Raw genomic sequence first — 15959 nt, 5'->3', positions numbered from 1 at the left:
ACGTCCTCTCCTCGTCGTCCGTTCGACCCTTGCTTCGCGCCTCTACCTCCGTTCGTCGCCGCGACTCGAAACGGAATGCTTCCCAGACCTTTCACGCTGGACAGGGATTGGACGTACACGCTGCCGCCCATCCCGCCGTGGCCGCCGTCCGCGCCTCGGCGTCCGCGGGAACCTCCGTCCTTCATGAAGCTCACCGCGCCCGAGCCTCCGTTTCCCGCGGTCACGACGACGCGCCTTCTGTCGATGAATTTCTTGTCTTTCACCTTATCGTCGCCTCCGTCGTCCCCGCCCCCGATCCCGTAGTCCTCGGGGTCGTATCCGTACGTGCCCGTCGTCATGGCGCGTCGAAGGAATCGGGCGGCGTGGAAATCCGAAAGCGCGTGAAGGCACGGCGACGCGCGGGCGAGTCCGCGAGGAGGCGCCGCGATCGAAGTCGCCGTCAGCCCGCGCGAGCAGCGACGCGCGAGCGCACGCAGCGACGACGCCATCGCGGGAACGAAGGACGACGCTTCGTCAGCGAGCGCCCTCGCGCCTACCCTAATGAGTGGTGCCGACAGCGTGAAAGCAGTGTGAGTGGAAATCGAGCCGATAGCCGAGAAGAGCAGACGGAGAGCAGACGAGCAGCGGCGCAGCGACCACCTTCTGCGACCAAAACGGAACGGCAGGAATCCTTCGCAAACGGCAGCGCGCGGGCGGCACGCGCGCGGAGGCGTCCATCCGCGTTCGTCGACGGCGCGTCTCAAGATGACGCAGATGAGTGCGCCGGCGAGGAAAGTCCCGCTCGAGGACATCCCGGTCAGGCCGGGGATGACGAAAGAGTGCGTGGCTCCTAAATTCTTTTGGCTCCTCCTTCGTCGTCCCTCCTCCGCCTTCCCTTCCTCGTCGCTGACCGTCTCGTCTCCTTCGTCTTTCCATCCGCAGCGAGGTGGCGGAGCTGTTCGACCTGAGGGACTACATGAAGAACGAGCGCAGCGGCATCCTGCTGGACCTGTACTTCAACTGCCTAGCGTGAGTTCCCGCGCGCTTTGACCGCGGCGCGGACGATCGATTCCTCCCCCTCTCGCTCGCTCATTTTTTTCTCCCCCGCCGCGTCTTTCTCCTCGCTGACCTCGAGCTTTCTCCGTGTGTTCACAGATACGCGAGCACCTGCGGGTTTACCACGGAGAAGACGTCCACGTTCCTCGCCATCGTGAAAGCGGTGCACGTCAAAGCCGTGAGCGAGACGCAGACGATCGCGAACAGCTTCGGCTTTTTCAAGCTCCTCGCCACGCAGAGCAGCGTCCAGCGACCGCCGTACAGCCTCGGGATCTTCTCGTTCGCGGAGATGAAGGAGATGTCCGAGTACATGCTCAGCACGTACTACCGTCACTACAAAATCTATCAGTACGCGTTCACGACTTTGGTCAGGATGGACGTGCAGCACGTCGAGCCGCTCTTCGAAACGTCCGTCGCGTTCGAGCCGCTCGGGTTCGCGATGACGGAGGAGGAGTACGACGCGAAACAGGAAGAGATCGCGCGTCTCGCGGCGGAGGCGAAGGTGAAGGAGGAAGAGGAGGCGGCGGCGTTGGAGGAGGAGGAGAGAGAGGCGCGGTTGAAGGCGGAGTACGAAGCCGCGATGCCGGAGGAGGTGACGACCAAGGTGGCGGAGGTTCTCGCCGCGTCGATGGCGCAGATGAAGGAAGAACTCGAGGCGAAGTTCGCGGAGCAAGAGCAAACGCTCTTGGCGAAAATAGCCGCGCTCGAGGCGAAGTAAGTAGAGTTTGTAACCTTAGATCGGATAACAACGCGTCACGCGGGCGCCGTCCCGTTTCCGCCCGGCTTTTCGTCCGGCTTCTCCGGGAGTTTCGTAAACAACGGGATGTCTTCGATCGGGGTGTCGACGATCGCCGCGATCTCTTCTTCGCGTTCACTATCGATATCGTCGACCACGGTGTCCACCACCGCGTCGACGCTGTCTTCCGCCGCGACTAGCGGCGCGCTCGAGGCATTGGACGCTTCCGCGACCACCTTTTGCGCCGCCGCCGCCGGGACAGTCTGCCCGCTCGCGACCGCCTCCTTCACTTTGACCCCCTCAGACGCTTCGCCGTCCTTCTTCTGCATCGCTATTTTAGCCAGCTCGTAGCCGGCGAAGTTCATCGCCCCCAGCGGCGCGATCCACGCCATCCTCGGTATCCAGCCCTTCATGAGCGCCCCCGGCCCTTCCTTCTGCACGATGGTTCTCACCGTGATCCAAATCGCCTCACCCGCTGGAGAGCCTCCGGTCATCGCTCTCGTCTTGAGCACGTCCGCGGGGGTCGTGCACGCCGCGGCGATCGCGCCCGACATGCCCCCGACCGCGATCGTCTCCACCGCGGTCAAGTCTCCGCGTTTGATGGCGCGCGCCGCGTTCTTCAGCTTTTCGTACGCGACCAAGCCTATGACGTAAAACGGGATCTCACGCGACAGCGTCGCCGCGGTGCCCGCGAATAAACCCTTCGGCCCGTTCGCGGTGACGGCTTTGAACGCCTCCATCACGTTCTCGTACTGCCCCGTCTGCAACCTCTGCTTCAGAACTTCGCACGGGATCCGCACACCCGTGCCGACGAGCGTGCCGACGCCCGAGCCGAAACCTTGAATCTGGATCTCGGTTATCAGCGGTAACATCGCGAGCGGCGCCGCGAGTTTGCACACGACCTCGTACGTCGCCGTCCTCAGCCCGTGACCGGACGCGGCGCCGAGAACCGCGGGGAAGATACCTCGGTACAGCGGCCGAATGCCAATCTTTTTGATGTTCATGAAGAACGCCTTCAGCCCTGGTCCCGCGCCTACGGTGGCTTGTATGCGCGTCTTCAAGGTGTCAAGCGGGTGCATGCACGCGGTGGACGTCCCGGACGCGAGGGCGCCCGCGATCGCAGCCTGAATCGCGAGCTTCACCGTCGCGCTTCGGCCCTTCTCCGGAGGGTTAAGCTGGATCATCGTCGCGGACTCGAACCAGAGCACGGACGGATCCGTGGACGACGCGACGTCCCGAGGGAGGAGCATGAGGAAGTTACGGAACTGTCCGTACGAGACGTATCCTTCCGTGCCCATCGCGAGGTGTTTTAACATCGCCGCCGCGTTCTCGTCCGTCGCGGGTAAACCGAGACGCGTCAGCGCTTGTTTCACGTCCGCCGGTCGCATCGTCCCGCTCCTGCTCAGACCGAGGCTGTTGAACGCGCGTAACATCGTGGACTCTCTCTCGTCCATCACGCTCTTGAAATCTTCCCAGCCGATCGTCCTCGCGAAAAACGTCGGCTTCGCCTTCTCCATGAACGCCTTGGCGTACCACTGCGGTAAATTTCGCTTCCGCATCGCGACCTGCGTGAGGAGACGTGGGGCGGCGAGTCAGAAAAAAAATCTTGGTTGGAAAACCCAATAATGTTCGTGAAATCGTCGTCCCGACGCGTTCTCGGATCGCTCCGTCGTCGCACCTTGAGGTCGTCGAGCTTGAGCCTCCCGTCGCCGTCCGTGTCCATCTCGTTGAAGAAACGCTTGCCTGATGACGAAAGTCGCGGTCGTGAGCTCGGATCGAGAACGAAACCACAGGACGGGAGGGAAGGGGAGGGGAGTAGTGGTTGCCGAGTGACGACGCGTCAGCGCACCTTCGTCTTCGGTGTATCGAAAGAAATCCTCCACGGAGCTCAGCCGACGTCGGTCCGGTTTGAACTCCGTGGACGTGAAGTCGTCGTACGCCTTCTTCAGTTCGGGGACGCTCAACTTCTTCACGTCGAAACCTTCGAAACCGGCCTCGGCCATCCGCCTGGCGAACGCTTCCTTCGTCGACTTAAATTTCTCAACCGCTCCCTCGGGGTCGAGGCGCGCGAGGAAGAAGAAGCGCTTGTGGATCGGCGCTCGTATCGAGCGGCTCATCGTGAACGGCTCCATTTGACCGTCCCCGTCGCCTAGCGGCGGCCTCCACGACATGCTTGCGCGGTGTTGGGCGCGGATCTGTGACTCAGATCAGAATAATTCACGCGTTTTGGCTGCCTGACGCTGACGGCAGCGGCAGGCTGACGGCGGCCGCGGAAGGATATTCAGCGATAAGCCTCAGCCGCCGCTTCGGGTCGGACAGTGCCAGACCCGCGACGCTCAGGTTATCGACGACCGACATGTCGGCCGCGCTCTGTCCCACCCTCGCCGTGCTGACCACCGAGCATCGCGCGAAGCCGTCGGCGCGCCGCCCCGCGCGCGCGTCCGCCGTGTCGAGAACCTTCCGTCGATCCCGCGACGCCGTCATCTCGCGCGCGAAAGATGCCACCGACGAAGCCCTCACCGAGGTCGCGAACATGGACTCGCTCATCGACCTCATGGTCGCCGCGGACGAGGACGCGCTCGTCAAGCTCGTCGCAGAGAACGTCCTGAGCTTCGACCAGAAGATGTGGATCCGCATCGCCGCGAGGAGCGACGCGGCGGACTCGCAGGAGTCCAAAGACAAATTAATGGCTTTGGCTGGACGGTGCATGAAGCTCATCGAGACCATGGTCGAGACCACGGAGAGCACGATCCAGGAGAGCAGCGTCGCGCTGGAGACGATCGTCGCGACCGCGGCGGACCCGGAGACCGGCGAGTTCGACGTCCCTCTGAAGGCGGAGTCCATCGCGAGGTTGAGGAAAGCCGTGGACGACGCCGTCGTGGACGAGCGGATGTTGAACACCGTGTACGCGTGGATACGCAAATCGGACGAGGATAAGCTGGACGGGATGGTGCACATCCTCCAGCACTTGCTGCAGTGCTACGCCGCGAGGGAGCTCGACAACGGGGAAACCCCGTTGGACGTCGTCATCGGCGCCGCCGCCTCGGAGTGGCCGGCGAAGTTCGAGGAGATCATCGAAGGCGGCTTCGGCGAGGAAGCGTTCACGAGGGACCTCCAGAAGCGAATGGAGGGCGTCGTCCTGAACCTTCCGAACGGTTCGTACGCGCAGCGCGTGCAGGCTGAGTACCTCAAGGAAGTGGAGGATCGGGGTAAGGAGCTGTACTCGGCGAAGGCGGCGTGAACGATACGAGACAACAAAATATACTCCCCGCCGCGCGCTACTATCGTCTACCCCTATCCTCGTCCCCTAACACCGCGTTCCTCGTCCATTTCATCACCGCCTCGATGTTCGCCCCGGTCAACGCGCTCGCCTCTATCACCGTCAACCGCGCGCCGAGAACCGCGCGCGCGGCGTCGATATCGAACGTGGCTTCGATGTCCCCGCGCGCGAGCACCCTCGGGGAGTCGATTTTGTTCAGCACCAAGAGCACCGGCTTCCCGTCGAGCGCGGGAAGACCGCAGAGGTGGTGAAACGCCGCCGCGGAGGCGGCAAGCTGGAACGAGTCCGCGGCGTCCACGACGTACATCATCCCGGTCGATTGGTTCGCGACGTACTGCGAAGACGAGAGGAGAGAGCGAGGTTGGGCGTCAGTCGACGGCACGAAAGGGAAGAGTCCGCGATGTGCGCACCGTGGGCCACAGCGGCATCATCGCCCCGCCGATTTCTTTCATGCACACGTTCCTTTTCTTATCTATGGCGATGGTGCTGATGTCCACGCCGACCGAGGGGACGACGTCCGCGTCTACGTGCGCCTCGACCCTGCCGGATTTCTGCAGACCCATCAACCTTCGGAGCGCGAGGGACTTTCCCGCGCCGCCCACGCCGAGGACGACGACGGGAGGGCTCGGGTCTGCCATGGCTCCGTGATATTTGCCCACCAGACCACCTCGGCGTGTCTCGATGCGACGAACTAGTTCACGCGCATGCCACCAGCGGGCGCCCGCTCGAGTGTTCGTTTGGATTAATCAAAATCTGAAAAAACGACAGCTCGCTTGTTGCATCAGTGACGAGCAAATTCGCACTCACGAGCAGCACAACGACGCGCGCGATGAGCGACGTGAACGCGCGCCTCGCCCTCGCGGTGAGCACGATAGCGTTCGGATACTTCCTTCGCAAGATCGGCCTCGTGGACATCGACGTCGGGAAAGCCCTGCTCAAGGTCCTGTTCAACGCGACGCTGCCCTCGGTGCTCCTCGTCGTCTTCGCGTCCCTCACGTTCGACGCGCAGTCCGCGTCCGTGGCCGCGTGCGCGCTCGCGCAAGCCGGCGTCCTGTTCCTCGCGCACTTCGCGTTTCGAGGCGGCGGAAGAGAACCGAAAGACTTGGCGCTCATGACCGGGTCCACGGTCGGCGTGAACCTGGGAACGTTCTGCTACCCCCTCGTCGACGCGGTGTGGGGCGCGGAGGGTCTCACGCGCTTGGTCCTCTTCGACGCCGTGAATCAGTGGTCGCTGCTCGTCTTCGCGCCGCTCTTGTACGCCTCCGCGGTCGCGGGGAAGTCGTTCTCCCCGCCCGCGGCGCTCGCGAACGTGGGCAAGCAGCTCACGAGCCCGTGCATGCTCGCGCTCTTCGTCGGCGTCGCGCTGCAAGTCCTCGGGTGGTCCCTCCCGTCGCCGGTGGTGGCGTTCACGTCCTCGCTCGCGGCGGCGAACAAGCCGCTCGCGCTGCTCGCGCTCGGGATCCTGTTCGATCCGGTGTTGAGACCCGGCCAGCTGCGCGACATCGCGTCGTTGTTATGTCTCAGATACGGCGCCTCCCTCCTCCTCGGCGCCGCGGTGTTATTCACGACCGCGAGCGCGATGGGCGGCGCGTGCGCGGGCGTCGTCCTCGCCGCGTTGATCTCCCCGGTGCCGCTGCTCACGGTGACGTTCGCGATCGAGTACGGATGCGACATCGGCCTCGGCGCGAGCGCGGTGAACCTCGCGAACGTGTGCTCGTTCGCTCTGCTTCTTATCGTCGCGAACGCGGACTTCGCGAGCCCGGCCGCGCTCGCGCCGAGGGTGTTCGCGGCGGGCGTCGCGCTCGCGGCTTTGGGCGCGGCGGGCGCGAGGAGGACGAGACGCGCGGACGAGACGCCGACGCCCGCGGCGGCGAGCGCGAGCGCGGCGGCGCGCGCGGAGCGTTTTCCGAGGCGAAGGACGGTCGTCGTCGGGACGGTCGCGGGAGCGATCGAGTCGCGGCGCGGAAGAGTCCCGAGTCTGGTTTTGAAACCGGGAGTGCGAACGGTTCGGGGACGGTTTCACGCGGCGGCGGCCGTCGCGCGTTCGCGGGAAGGGAACGTCGGGACGCGCGCGTCATTCGCCGCCGTCGCGAGGGGGGGGATATTCGTAGGGTGAACGCGCGCTGTTACAGTACACGTTATCTAAGTCATCTAACGTGTCGACTTTTCTCGCGCCACGCGCTACAAGACAAAGTCCATATTCACCGGGTGTTTGAAGAACAGCACCGCGGACGTCTTCGGGTCCTTCAGGATCCGGCTGCACCCTTTCGAGACCTCACCGGATTTTTTCGACGCAGAGACGACTAAGAAGTCCGCCTTGACGGTCTGCATCAGTTTCGGAAGCTCGACGGCCGCTTTGCCGTCGACGTTGTGCGTGAACGGCGTGTACCCGCGGGCGATCGATTTGTCCTTGAACAGACTGAGGAGGTTGCTCGAGTTTCCTCCGTCGCGCGACACACCCGCGCTGAGTTCCGTTCCACTGCAGTTCACGAAGTGCATCCTGTCTTTCCCCCTCCGAGCGAGTTCACTCACCCACTCGAACATCGCCAGCGACGACGGTTCCACTCCGAGCATCCAATTGACGTGCTTGTCGATGTTATCGTGCGCCTGCGAGTGCGACTTGACGACGAGCAGCGAGCACGGCAGCGGCTTACGCGTGAGCGCGACGGCGACCGAGCCAATCTTCGTCTCCACGGATCGATCGAGTTTCACGGACGCGACGACGATCATCGTGGCTTGGATCTCCATGGCGTGTTGGACGAGCATGTCAGGCACGCTCAACCCCGCTTGCTGGATCAAAACGTGTCTCACCACGGGCACCACCGCCTCCACGTCGAACTGCGACAGCATCTTCCGCGCTTTGGGTTCATCCTGAACCTTGCACACGTTCACGAGGTGGATCTTGTCCACCCCGGCGAGGGTCAAGCCGTCGACGATCTCTAAGGCGTGCTTGCACTGATCGTTGTTATCAATGCACACCATGAATTCGTGCCGCGTCGTCGACGACGTCGACCCGAGCACGAGCGCCGCGCCCCCCTCGAGCCCTTTCGCCGCCATCGCCATCACGCTCTTCTTCACTAACGTCTGAAAACCGACGTTGGCGTCCTGCACCGTGTTCATGAACATCGCGAGACGCATCGGATCTTCAACATAGTCAGCGCCCACGTCTTTCAGGGCATCCGCCGCGGGGTCGATGAGGACCCCCATGGACCGGATCGCGTCGACGTGCGTCAAATCGTTCGCGTCAATCTGCGGGTACACCGCGGGGACCGCCTTGAGATGGCGCATCGGTTGAGCGTCTCCTAGTTTGTGTTCCAGACAGAACGAGGGCGTGAACCGAAAACCGTCCATCGCCGACTGCAGCGCGGAGAGTTTTATCATCCAAACGCCCGTGTCGCTGTACATCATCGAGTTCCCTTCGCCGTCGCCCTCGTTGAACATCTTCGTCATCACCGCATTGCCCGCGCTCGTGTTGAGCTCGTCCACGTTGAAGATGCGCGCTAGATATTTCGTGTATGCACCCTCTTTCGTCGTCGGACGATGCGCGACGATGTTCCCCCACTTCCGACAGCTGTGCAGCGAAGTCTGGACCGCTTTAAATACCAAATTCATCTTGTGCTGCTCTTCCAGGTGCATGACGTGCGCTTGAAAGTTCACGTCGAACCCCGAATCCTGGATGAGCCTGATGTGCGTCTTGTAAATCCACTCAACCCCTTGCGTGGACAAGATGTCCATAGCGCTCTCCACGACGTGCCCTTTCGTTCCGCGGTTGCCCACTATCTTATACGCCTCGCCCGGGTACGTAAGGAGCTCCATGGCGTGCGCCGAACCGTAACGCCCAGGTTTCGATGTGCTATCTTCACGAAATATGTTCAGATCTTCGACGTATCGAAACCCCGGCATACTCGGCTGGTTCACGAAGAGCAACTTCTCTTTGTTCAAGCCGTAATAATCGTTCGCGTGGAAATCTTTCAGAATCATCGACTCGGTCGCGTCGGAGGTTATTATTATGACCGGCAGCAACCCCGCCGCCTTAGCGCCGCAATTTTCTGTGACGTCGTTTACGAGTTGCGTCATCATCCGAGAACCGAAGGACATGTGCTCCACGTGCGTCGGGGGAGCGCGTATCCGCGGAGGCGGCCCGAACGGGAAAACCGGCGACGCGTCTTCGTCGAACTCTCCGCGAGCTATTGCCGCGTCTCTCTCTTCCTTATACTCCGGACTCTTCAGGTAACGACTTTTCGCGATCTCGTGCTCTTCGTCTCGAGTCTTTTGTTCCATCTCGATGAGGAGCTCGTAAGGATCCATAGAATACAGCGGCTGTCTGTTTCCGTCTACTTGCACCGGCCCGAGGTCCCCGGCGAAGATGATCACGGCAGTCTTCCCGTACTTCGCGTTCGATTTCGCGTCCGAGGTCCAACGCATCACGTCCGCTTTCGACGCCGGGTTCGTCAACCACGTCTTGTGCGACTGCAACAGCGGACACAAGAGCGGATCTTTCATCTTCTTCTCTCCTTCCGCGTCCGTCAAGGTCTCGAGCCCCGCGAATTCGTTCGCGCGCGACAGGAACACGTCAAGGAGTCGCAAAGACGAATCCACTCTTTCATCCGTCACGGGCACGCCCAGAAGCATCTCGGTGTCTTTAAGCAGCTTCGCCGCGGCGGCGGCGTCGAATAAGTGCTGTATGTCGTCATCGTCGTGATCGTCTTCCGAGACGAAAACGTCAGTTCGCTCCTCTTGGGTTTCTTTCGCTGCCTTAACGAGAGCCTTTCTCTTCGCGACCGCCTGCTTCGCTTTCGCTTTCAATCTGCCGCTCTTCTTCTCCGCCACCTCTTTTTCCTTGGCCGCGCGGTTCTTGTCCGCCTCCTCCTTGATCTCCGAGATCGCCTTCTTAGCCTTCGCGTACTCCGCTAGGAAACTCGGGTAGTCGTCGTCCAGGGCCTCTTCTATCGCGGGGGGCATCGTGTCGAAGTAGTTCCTCCTCTTGCTCGTCAGCCCGAAATCGAGGATTTGCAATACGGACAACGTCGCCGCGGCGTGCTCCTTCGCCCGCGCGACTCTCTCGCGCCAGTTCAGCGAGTGCGAGCGCTTCAAGATCGGTAGCTCCTCCGCGTGCGCGGCGGACTTCGCAGCCGCCGCTCGTTGCGCTTTCGTCTGCGCCTTGAAATTCAGCGACTCGTCCATGCGATTGGCGAGTTCGGTCACGCGCTCTTTCAGTTTCTCGGTGACGACGTGCTCTTCCCTCCTCCCGACCGCGTGTCGTTCTGTCCCCATGATGAAGTCCAGGCGCTCGGTCTGGGACATGTCCTCTATCTTCATCGCCTCCGCTTTCACGTCTTCGTCATTGACTTCCCTGCGGGTGTGATGGACGGGTAGGTAGTGGGCGTTGTTAGTCGCCTCGCATTGTTGTTCGGACGGTCGAACGACCGATTCCGAATTGGGGGTGCTTTGGTCTCGGGCGAGCGCGGCTCACCCGACTGCGGGTTTGCTCGGCGCGCCATCACCCCCGGGTTTGACCCTCTTGGCCTTGGACGGCACGCTGCCCATCTCTCTTGAGCGGCGACCACCGTCGCGCGCGTTCAGTATGGGGGGGGCGCGGGTTCAATCGCCCGGAGAATCTCGGTCGAAAAAACGCGCGTCAAACTCAGCATGGCGTTGCTCGAGTGGGAGCTGGAGGTCGTCAGGTCGTGCGTGCACTTGATTTGCGTGCGAGAAAGGGTCTGTCTGACAGTGTGTGTGTTTCCTCTTCTCAAGGCTAGTTACCCGCGCCCCCCGTGGCGTCCTCGACTAATTTCTTCAAGTCCGCCATCACCTTCTGCTCCCTGAGCGCCTTCTCTTCGTAGTTGATCATCGCCAGCGCCGCCTTCTCCTCCGCGCTGTACACCTGGTTCTCCTTCCGAATCCGAATCGCGTTCATCCTCGAGTGCCGCGACCCGCTCATCACGTATCCGAGATCCTCGAATCGGGAGATCTCGTCCGCGGACAGACCGACCTCACCTCTTCGCGGGATGCGCTTCCCCGCCTGGACGTACTGCGCCATCGCGTCGCCCTCTCCCGGTCGCAGCGCTTGACCAAAGTCCGACCCGCTCGCGTGCACGACTTGCGGCGGAGGCGCCGGACCGACGAAGTCGTCCCCGCCGGCTTCCGCCGCCGCCGCCGCCGCCGTCGCCGCCGCCGCCGCCGCCTCGGCCTCGTGCGTTTTTTGCTTCTCCAGGAACTCCTGGAACCTGCGGGCTTCGTCCGCGCCTTCCGCGCCTCCTGGTCCGTCCGCGCCGCCGGCCGCGTCGTCGTCGCTCGAACCGCTCGAGCTTCTGCCGCTCGACGACGACGAAGAGTCGCCGCCGCTGCTGCCGCTGCTGCTGCTGCTGCTGCTGCTGCTGCTCGAGGACGGCGACTTCGCCTTTCTCTTGCGTCTCTTCCCGCTCTTCTTCTTCTTCGGGGGAGGGGACTCTCTCTTCTTTCTCTTTTTCGTTTTCTTCTTCGCGGGCGCGTCCGAGTCGCTGCGACGGGAGAGAGGGTCGACGAAACGGGAGGCGTGAGCTCGCGACGGGGGCGCGACGACGTGATTTTAGGTTTGGCGGAGGCGCGAGATCGAGCGCACCTCTTCTCGTCTTCGACCTTCGCGGGTTTCTCTTCCTCGCGCGGCGGCTCTAACTGCGGCTCCGGCGACGGGCTCGGCGTGTTCGCCCACATGAACATCGTCTTCGAGAGCTTCTCGCGCTTCAGCCTGCGGAAGTCCTGATAATCGACCGCCTTCGCGCGAAGCTCCTCGTCCCCGGGATCGTCGCCCCCGCCTCCGCGACCGGGCGGGCCGGGGGGACCGCCCCTGCCGCCGTAGCCGCCGTAGCCGCGGTTATCCCTCGGCGGTCCGCGACCGCGATCGTAGTCTTTGCGGTACGGCGCGTACTCGGGCGAGGCCCCGCGTCCGCGTCCGTCGCCGCCGCCGCCTCTTCCGCGATCGGCACCACCGCCGCGGTCGCGTCGATCGCGGCTGTCCCGTCGCGGCGGCGGGCTCCGTCGTCGATCTCGCGACCGGGATCGGCGCCGCGGCGGCGACCGTGAGCGCCGCCGAGGCGACGGCGAGCGGCTTCGACCTTCGTGGCGACCCATCTCGCGTCGCGCGTTGTGACGCTCGCGCGGACGCGGCGGAGCATTTTCGGCCCCGGCGCTTGGCGTCCGCTGGGCAGTTTCAGTGCCGCCGCCAGCCTCCGCGGCTTTTCCTGTCACGGGCGAGCACGTCCGGTCGGCTTCTCCCGGCACGTCGGCGACGTCGAAGAAACGAGGAACATCACTCGACGATCTCATCGGAACGTAAAGGTTGGCTACGTAACGATTAAGACTACGCCGCGGCCGCGCGCGCGACGTCGACCCCGAGCGCGCGCTCCCGGGTCGTCTCCCACACCCTCGCGAACGTGTGAAACTCCCCGTTCTCCCCGCGCGCGTCCACTTTCGTCCTTCTCAACGCCGCGCAAAACTCCTCCCCGAACGTCGCTCCCACTCTCACCCCCGCCGCGCGCGCGGCCTCGCTCCTCACCGCGGTCACCTTGACGACCACGCCGCTGCTCGCGAGGTCGGCCTCGAGTTTCTCGTACGTCGCGCGCCACAGCGGAAACCGCACCTCCAAGCCCAACGCGTCGCCGACGATCGCCTCTCTCCACTCCCGCGCTCGCGCGAGGTGCAGGTCCCCGCACGCGACGTCCGTGATCTCGCACCCGCGCGCGCGCACCGCGTCGATCGCGGCCCTGAGCCGCGGCACGTATCCACCGTACCCGCTCCAATCGCTGCCGCCGCCGTGCAGCGGGACGCCCACGAGCGCGAGGTCCAGGTGCCTCGCCTGCGCGACGACGTCGCGGCAGTGCACGTCCCGGTGCGGAATCTTCCTCGAGGACGCGTCGAACGTCGTCACGAGGACGATCGACCGCGCGCCCCGCGAGATGGGACGATCCCCCGGGCGCGAGCATCGCGCGCAGGGCGAGCAGCGAGTCCTTCCCGCCGCTCCAGAACAGCGCGGTCGCCTTCGTCGGCAGAGCGCCCTCCTTCGGGACGTGCATCACGCTCGGGACCTGGATCTTCTCCGGTTTCTCCTCGTCCTTGACGTTCTCGTGCGCGTACGCGCAGTGCCTGCACCCGTTGCCGCAGCACACTCCGCGCGCGAGATGCTTCACCCTCGTCATCACGGTGAGCCCGGTGCACGGATCGACGTAGAAGTGGTCTCCGCGAGCGCACGCGGTCTCGTGGTGATCGTCCCAGCAGATGTCCTCGATGTCCGGGAGCGCCCCGGGTTTCGCGCGAGGGATATACACGCCCTCGGCTTTGATGTCCTCCATCGACATGCAGCTCATGACGACGGCGGCGCTGAGAACGTCCGTCCGTCTCTCAGCGCCCCGGGGAGGCGCGACCGATCGTCCGTCCGTCCCTCAGCGCCCCGGGGAGGCGCGACCAAAAAGTGCCCTCGAGCCCGCCGTTTGACGCGCGAAAAAGCGCGCGCTGCAACGACTCTTTATCCGTCCGAGTCAGCACCACGGCGTCACACCATGGCGCAGCCGGTCGCGCACCTCGTCCCGTCGAGCGCGGCGCTCCCGCGTCGCGTCTCGTCGCGACCCCGCGGACGACGCTCGCTCGCCGTCCGAGCCGGCGGCGTCGCCGCGTTCGAGGACGTCGAGCAGCTGTGGGGTGCCGTGCACATCGACGCGACGACGAAGGAGCGCTGCTGGTTCGCCGCGTACGACGCGCCGTTCCACGGCGTTCCCTCCGGGCCGTACATGGGAGGGAGAGTCGCGGACATGAACGCGCACATCGCGAAGCGGCACCGCGTCTTCTTAGAGCGCTCCAGGAGGGAGCTGTGCGGTCACGAGATCGCGCCCCAGGAGTTCGCGGAGGCGCTCGAGCGAATGCGGAGCGTCCTCGGCGTCGGCTTGGACGGCGCGGTGAAGTGCGTGTTCGGCGAGCCGTCGCTGCTCGCGGCGGACAAGGCCGAGCTCGTGCGCGGCCTCGTGACGTTGCGGATCGAACACGAGGGCGAGGACATCGCGGAGCTCGTCGTGAAGAGCCGAGGCGCGTTGTTAGCGGGCGCCGCGCACGTCGTCTGCGAGGCGGAGGACGACGACCGCGCCTCCGCCGCCGACGACGACGATCCGGAAGACCTGAGGTGGATCTCGTGGTACTCGAAGAAGACGAAGGAGGTGGAGACGAGCGCGCGCGATCATAGAAGTAGATACGAGCGGCGACTACGACCCTAGCTGATGTCTATGACTACCTACGATGCTTCTCATTCGAACGCGCCGAGATCCCGCACGGAGTCCAAAAAGTCCAAATACTTGTCGTCATCCTTCTTCGGCTCGTCCGATCCCGCCTGCTTCAGCGGCGCGGTGATGAGCACCCTCTGCCGTTTCGACGGCGGCACGGCCTCTCTGTCGCGCTGTATCTTCACCGACGCGGGCACGAGCGCTTTCAACGCCGGGTTGTGATGCGCGGGCAGCTGCTTCTTCACCGTCGGCGCCGCGCCGATCGTGTGCGCCGCCGCCGCGCGGTCGCGAGGCGGGGGCGCGCGCGGGACCGGCGGCGCGGCGTTCACCCTCCGCGGGAGCTGCATCATCGCGGGCGGCGGCGCCATCGCGGCGCGCGGTTGCATCGGAACCATCACCGGGACCATCACCGGGACCATCGCGGGGACGGGCGCGAACCCGGGGGGAGGGCCGGGCGGCGGCGGCGGCGGCGGCGGGTCCTCGCCGTCCGTCGGCGGCGGCGGAGGCACCGGCGGCATGTCGTCCTCGTCGTCCTCGCCGACGGACGGAGGAGGCCCTGGCGGCGGCGGCAACGGCGCTTCGTCGTCGTCGAAAGCCGGCGGAGATCCCGGAGGAGGGCCCGGCGGGGGTCCGGGGGGCGGCCCGGGAGGGGATCCGGGGGGCGGCCCCGGCGGTTCCCCGGGCGGCGGCCCCGGCGGCGGTCCCGGCGGCGGCCCCGGCGGCGGTCCCGGCGGCGGTCCCGGCGGCGGCTCCAACGGTGGCGGTGGCACCGACGGCGGAGGAGGCTGAACACCGGGAGGAGGCCCTCGCGGCGGAGGAAGCAGCTCCCCTTCCACGTACATCTCCACCGGGGCGTACTCTTCCTCTTCGTCGTCGTCGTCCTCCTCCTTCTCCGCCTCCCAAACCTCCGCGGTCGCTCGGTACTTCTGCGGCTTCCCCGCGGGCGGCCGCCCCGACGGGTTCAGCGTCGGGTGGTAGTACACGGAATCCTGCGGCTTTCTCTCGCCGAGACCCACGAGCCCTTTCCCGACGGTCGCGAGCTCCGTGCCGACTGGTCTCAACGCCGCGATCGTGTTCTTCACCTTCGGCACCACGGGCGCGGGCGCGTCCTTCTTCCCCGCGTTCGCTTTCTTCTCCTCCGCGTGCCACTTGATCGCCTTCTCGAGCTGCAAGATTCGCTGCTCTTGGACGTTACTCGCGAGCCCCATGCGCTTCGCGTTCTCGAGCTTCGCGAGCTCGGCTTTCAGGGAGCCGACGTCGGCGGATTGGAACGCTTCATCTCTCGCTGACTTGCGAAGCGCCTTGTTCTTCGCGAGCTCTTTCTTCTTCTGCTCGCGCCGGTACTTATCCCCGGGCGCTAGCGACTGCGACGTGAACGGGAGACGGGGGTGGACGCGTCAGCGGGGCGTCGTCGTCGAGGACGGCGGAGAAGCCAACCCTAAAATGCGACGGACGGAGTGGAAAACGACGAAGAGCGACGGTCCGCGCGAGATCTCGTCGACGACGCGCGCGCGCGCGCACCTTCCCCATGGCGAAAGTCTACGCCTCGTCCGCGCGCGCGCGGTGTCCGCGGTCAGAGCCGTGCTCCTCGCCCAACGACCGCGCGTGCGCGAGTGGCCGCCGCCGTGGACGAGGCGTTCGGCTTCGTCAATCGAAACGTTGG

At 64.6% G+C, this 15959-nt stretch overlaps 9 protein-coding genes across 9 annotated transcripts; 4 read left to right on the top strand and 5 right to left on the bottom strand.

The window, feature by feature from the left end:
• Window positions 1–955: 955 nt before the first annotated feature.
• On the top strand, window positions 956–1733 carry MICPUCDRAFT_51315 (uncharacterized protein; the record flags this gene model as incomplete). The annotated part of the gene is made up of 3 exons (XM_003061727.1): window positions 956–1008; window positions 1135–1659; window positions 1706–1733. The coding sequence occupies 3 exons, from the start codon at window positions 956–958 to the stop codon at window positions 1731–1733; spliced, it is 606 nt and encodes a 201-aa protein (XP_003061773.1).
• Window positions 1734–1756: 23 nt separating this feature from the next.
• MICPUCDRAFT_51314 (uncharacterized protein) lies at window positions 1757–3961 on the bottom strand. Its single transcript, XM_003061482.1, has 3 exons — window positions 3621–3961; window positions 3450–3514; window positions 1757–3336 (listed from the first exon to the last, which is right to left on the bottom strand). Exons 1-3 carry the CDS (start codon window positions 3901–3903, stop codon window positions 1789–1791), a joined length of 1896 nt encoding a protein of 631 aa, XP_003061528.1. The 5' UTR covers window positions 3904–3961; the 3' UTR covers window positions 1757–1788.
• Window positions 3962–4127: 166 nt separating this feature from the next.
• MICPUCDRAFT_41700 (uncharacterized protein) lies at window positions 4128–5012 on the top strand (the record flags this gene model as incomplete). The annotated part of the gene is made up of 1 exon (XM_003061726.1): window positions 4128–5012. The coding sequence occupies one exon, from the start codon at window positions 4128–4130 to the stop codon at window positions 5010–5012; it is 885 nt and encodes a 294-aa protein (XP_003061772.1).
• Window positions 5013–5065: 53 nt separating this feature from the next.
• On the bottom strand, window positions 5066–5689 carry MICPUCDRAFT_51312 (uncharacterized protein; the record flags this gene model as incomplete). The annotated part of the gene is made up of 3 exons (XM_003061481.1): window positions 5066–5078; window positions 5135–5385; window positions 5462–5689. The coding sequence occupies 3 exons, from the start codon at window positions 5687–5689 to the stop codon at window positions 5066–5068; spliced, it is 492 nt and encodes a 163-aa protein (XP_003061527.1).
• A 191-nt stretch (window positions 5690–5880) lies between these two features.
• MICPUCDRAFT_51311 (auxin efflux carrier family) lies at window positions 5881–7167 on the top strand (the record flags this gene model as incomplete). Its single annotated transcript, XM_003061725.1, has 1 exon — window positions 5881–7167. The coding sequence occupies one exon, from the start codon at window positions 5881–5883 to the stop codon at window positions 7165–7167; it is 1287 nt and encodes a 428-aa protein (XP_003061771.1).
• Window positions 7168–9661: 2494 nt separating this feature from the next.
• Window positions 9662–10623, bottom strand: MICPUCDRAFT_63038 (uncharacterized protein; the record flags this gene model as incomplete). The annotated part of the gene is given in 3 exon segments (XM_003061480.1): window positions 9662–9694; window positions 9696–10404; window positions 10525–10623. Coding segments are annotated over 3 exon segments (816 nt in total). The 5' UTR covers window positions 10599–10623.
• A 154-nt stretch (window positions 10624–10777) lies between these two features.
• Window positions 10778–12152, bottom strand: MICPUCDRAFT_28700 (uncharacterized protein). Its single transcript, XM_003061479.1, has 2 exons — window positions 11653–12152; window positions 10778–11551 (listed from the first exon to the last, which is right to left on the bottom strand). The coding sequence occupies exons 1-2, from the start codon at window positions 11748–11750 to the stop codon at window positions 10807–10809; spliced, it is 843 nt and encodes a 280-aa protein (XP_003061525.1). The 5' UTR covers window positions 11751–12152; the 3' UTR covers window positions 10778–10806.
• An 833-nt stretch (window positions 12153–12985) lies between these two features.
• MICPUCDRAFT_63036 (uncharacterized protein) lies at window positions 12986–14321 on the top strand (the record flags this gene model as incomplete). Its single annotated transcript, XM_003061724.1, has 1 exon — window positions 12986–14321. The coding sequence occupies one exon, from the start codon at window positions 12986–12988 to the stop codon at window positions 14288–14290; it is 1305 nt and encodes a 434-aa protein (XP_003061770.1). The 3' UTR covers window positions 14291–14321.
• On the bottom strand, window positions 14320–15826 carry MICPUCDRAFT_70231 (uncharacterized protein; the record flags this gene model as incomplete). The annotated part of the gene is made up of 2 exons (XM_003061478.1): window positions 14320–15660; window positions 15818–15826. The coding sequence occupies 2 exons, from the start codon at window positions 15824–15826 to the stop codon at window positions 14320–14322; spliced, it is 1350 nt and encodes a 449-aa protein (XP_003061524.1).
• Between the last annotated feature and the right edge of the window lie 133 nt (window positions 15827–15959).

Source organism: Micromonas pusilla (genome assembly GCF_000151265.4).
Source record: "Micromonas pusilla CCMP1545 genomic scaffold MICPUCscaffold_10, whole genome shotgun sequence".
Lineage (NCBI taxonomy): Eukaryota > Viridiplantae > Chlorophyta > Mamiellophyceae > Mamiellales > Mamiellaceae > Micromonas > Micromonas pusilla.
Note: the sequence above shows the minus strand (reverse complement) of the source record. Positions and strands in the feature narration are given on the sequence as shown.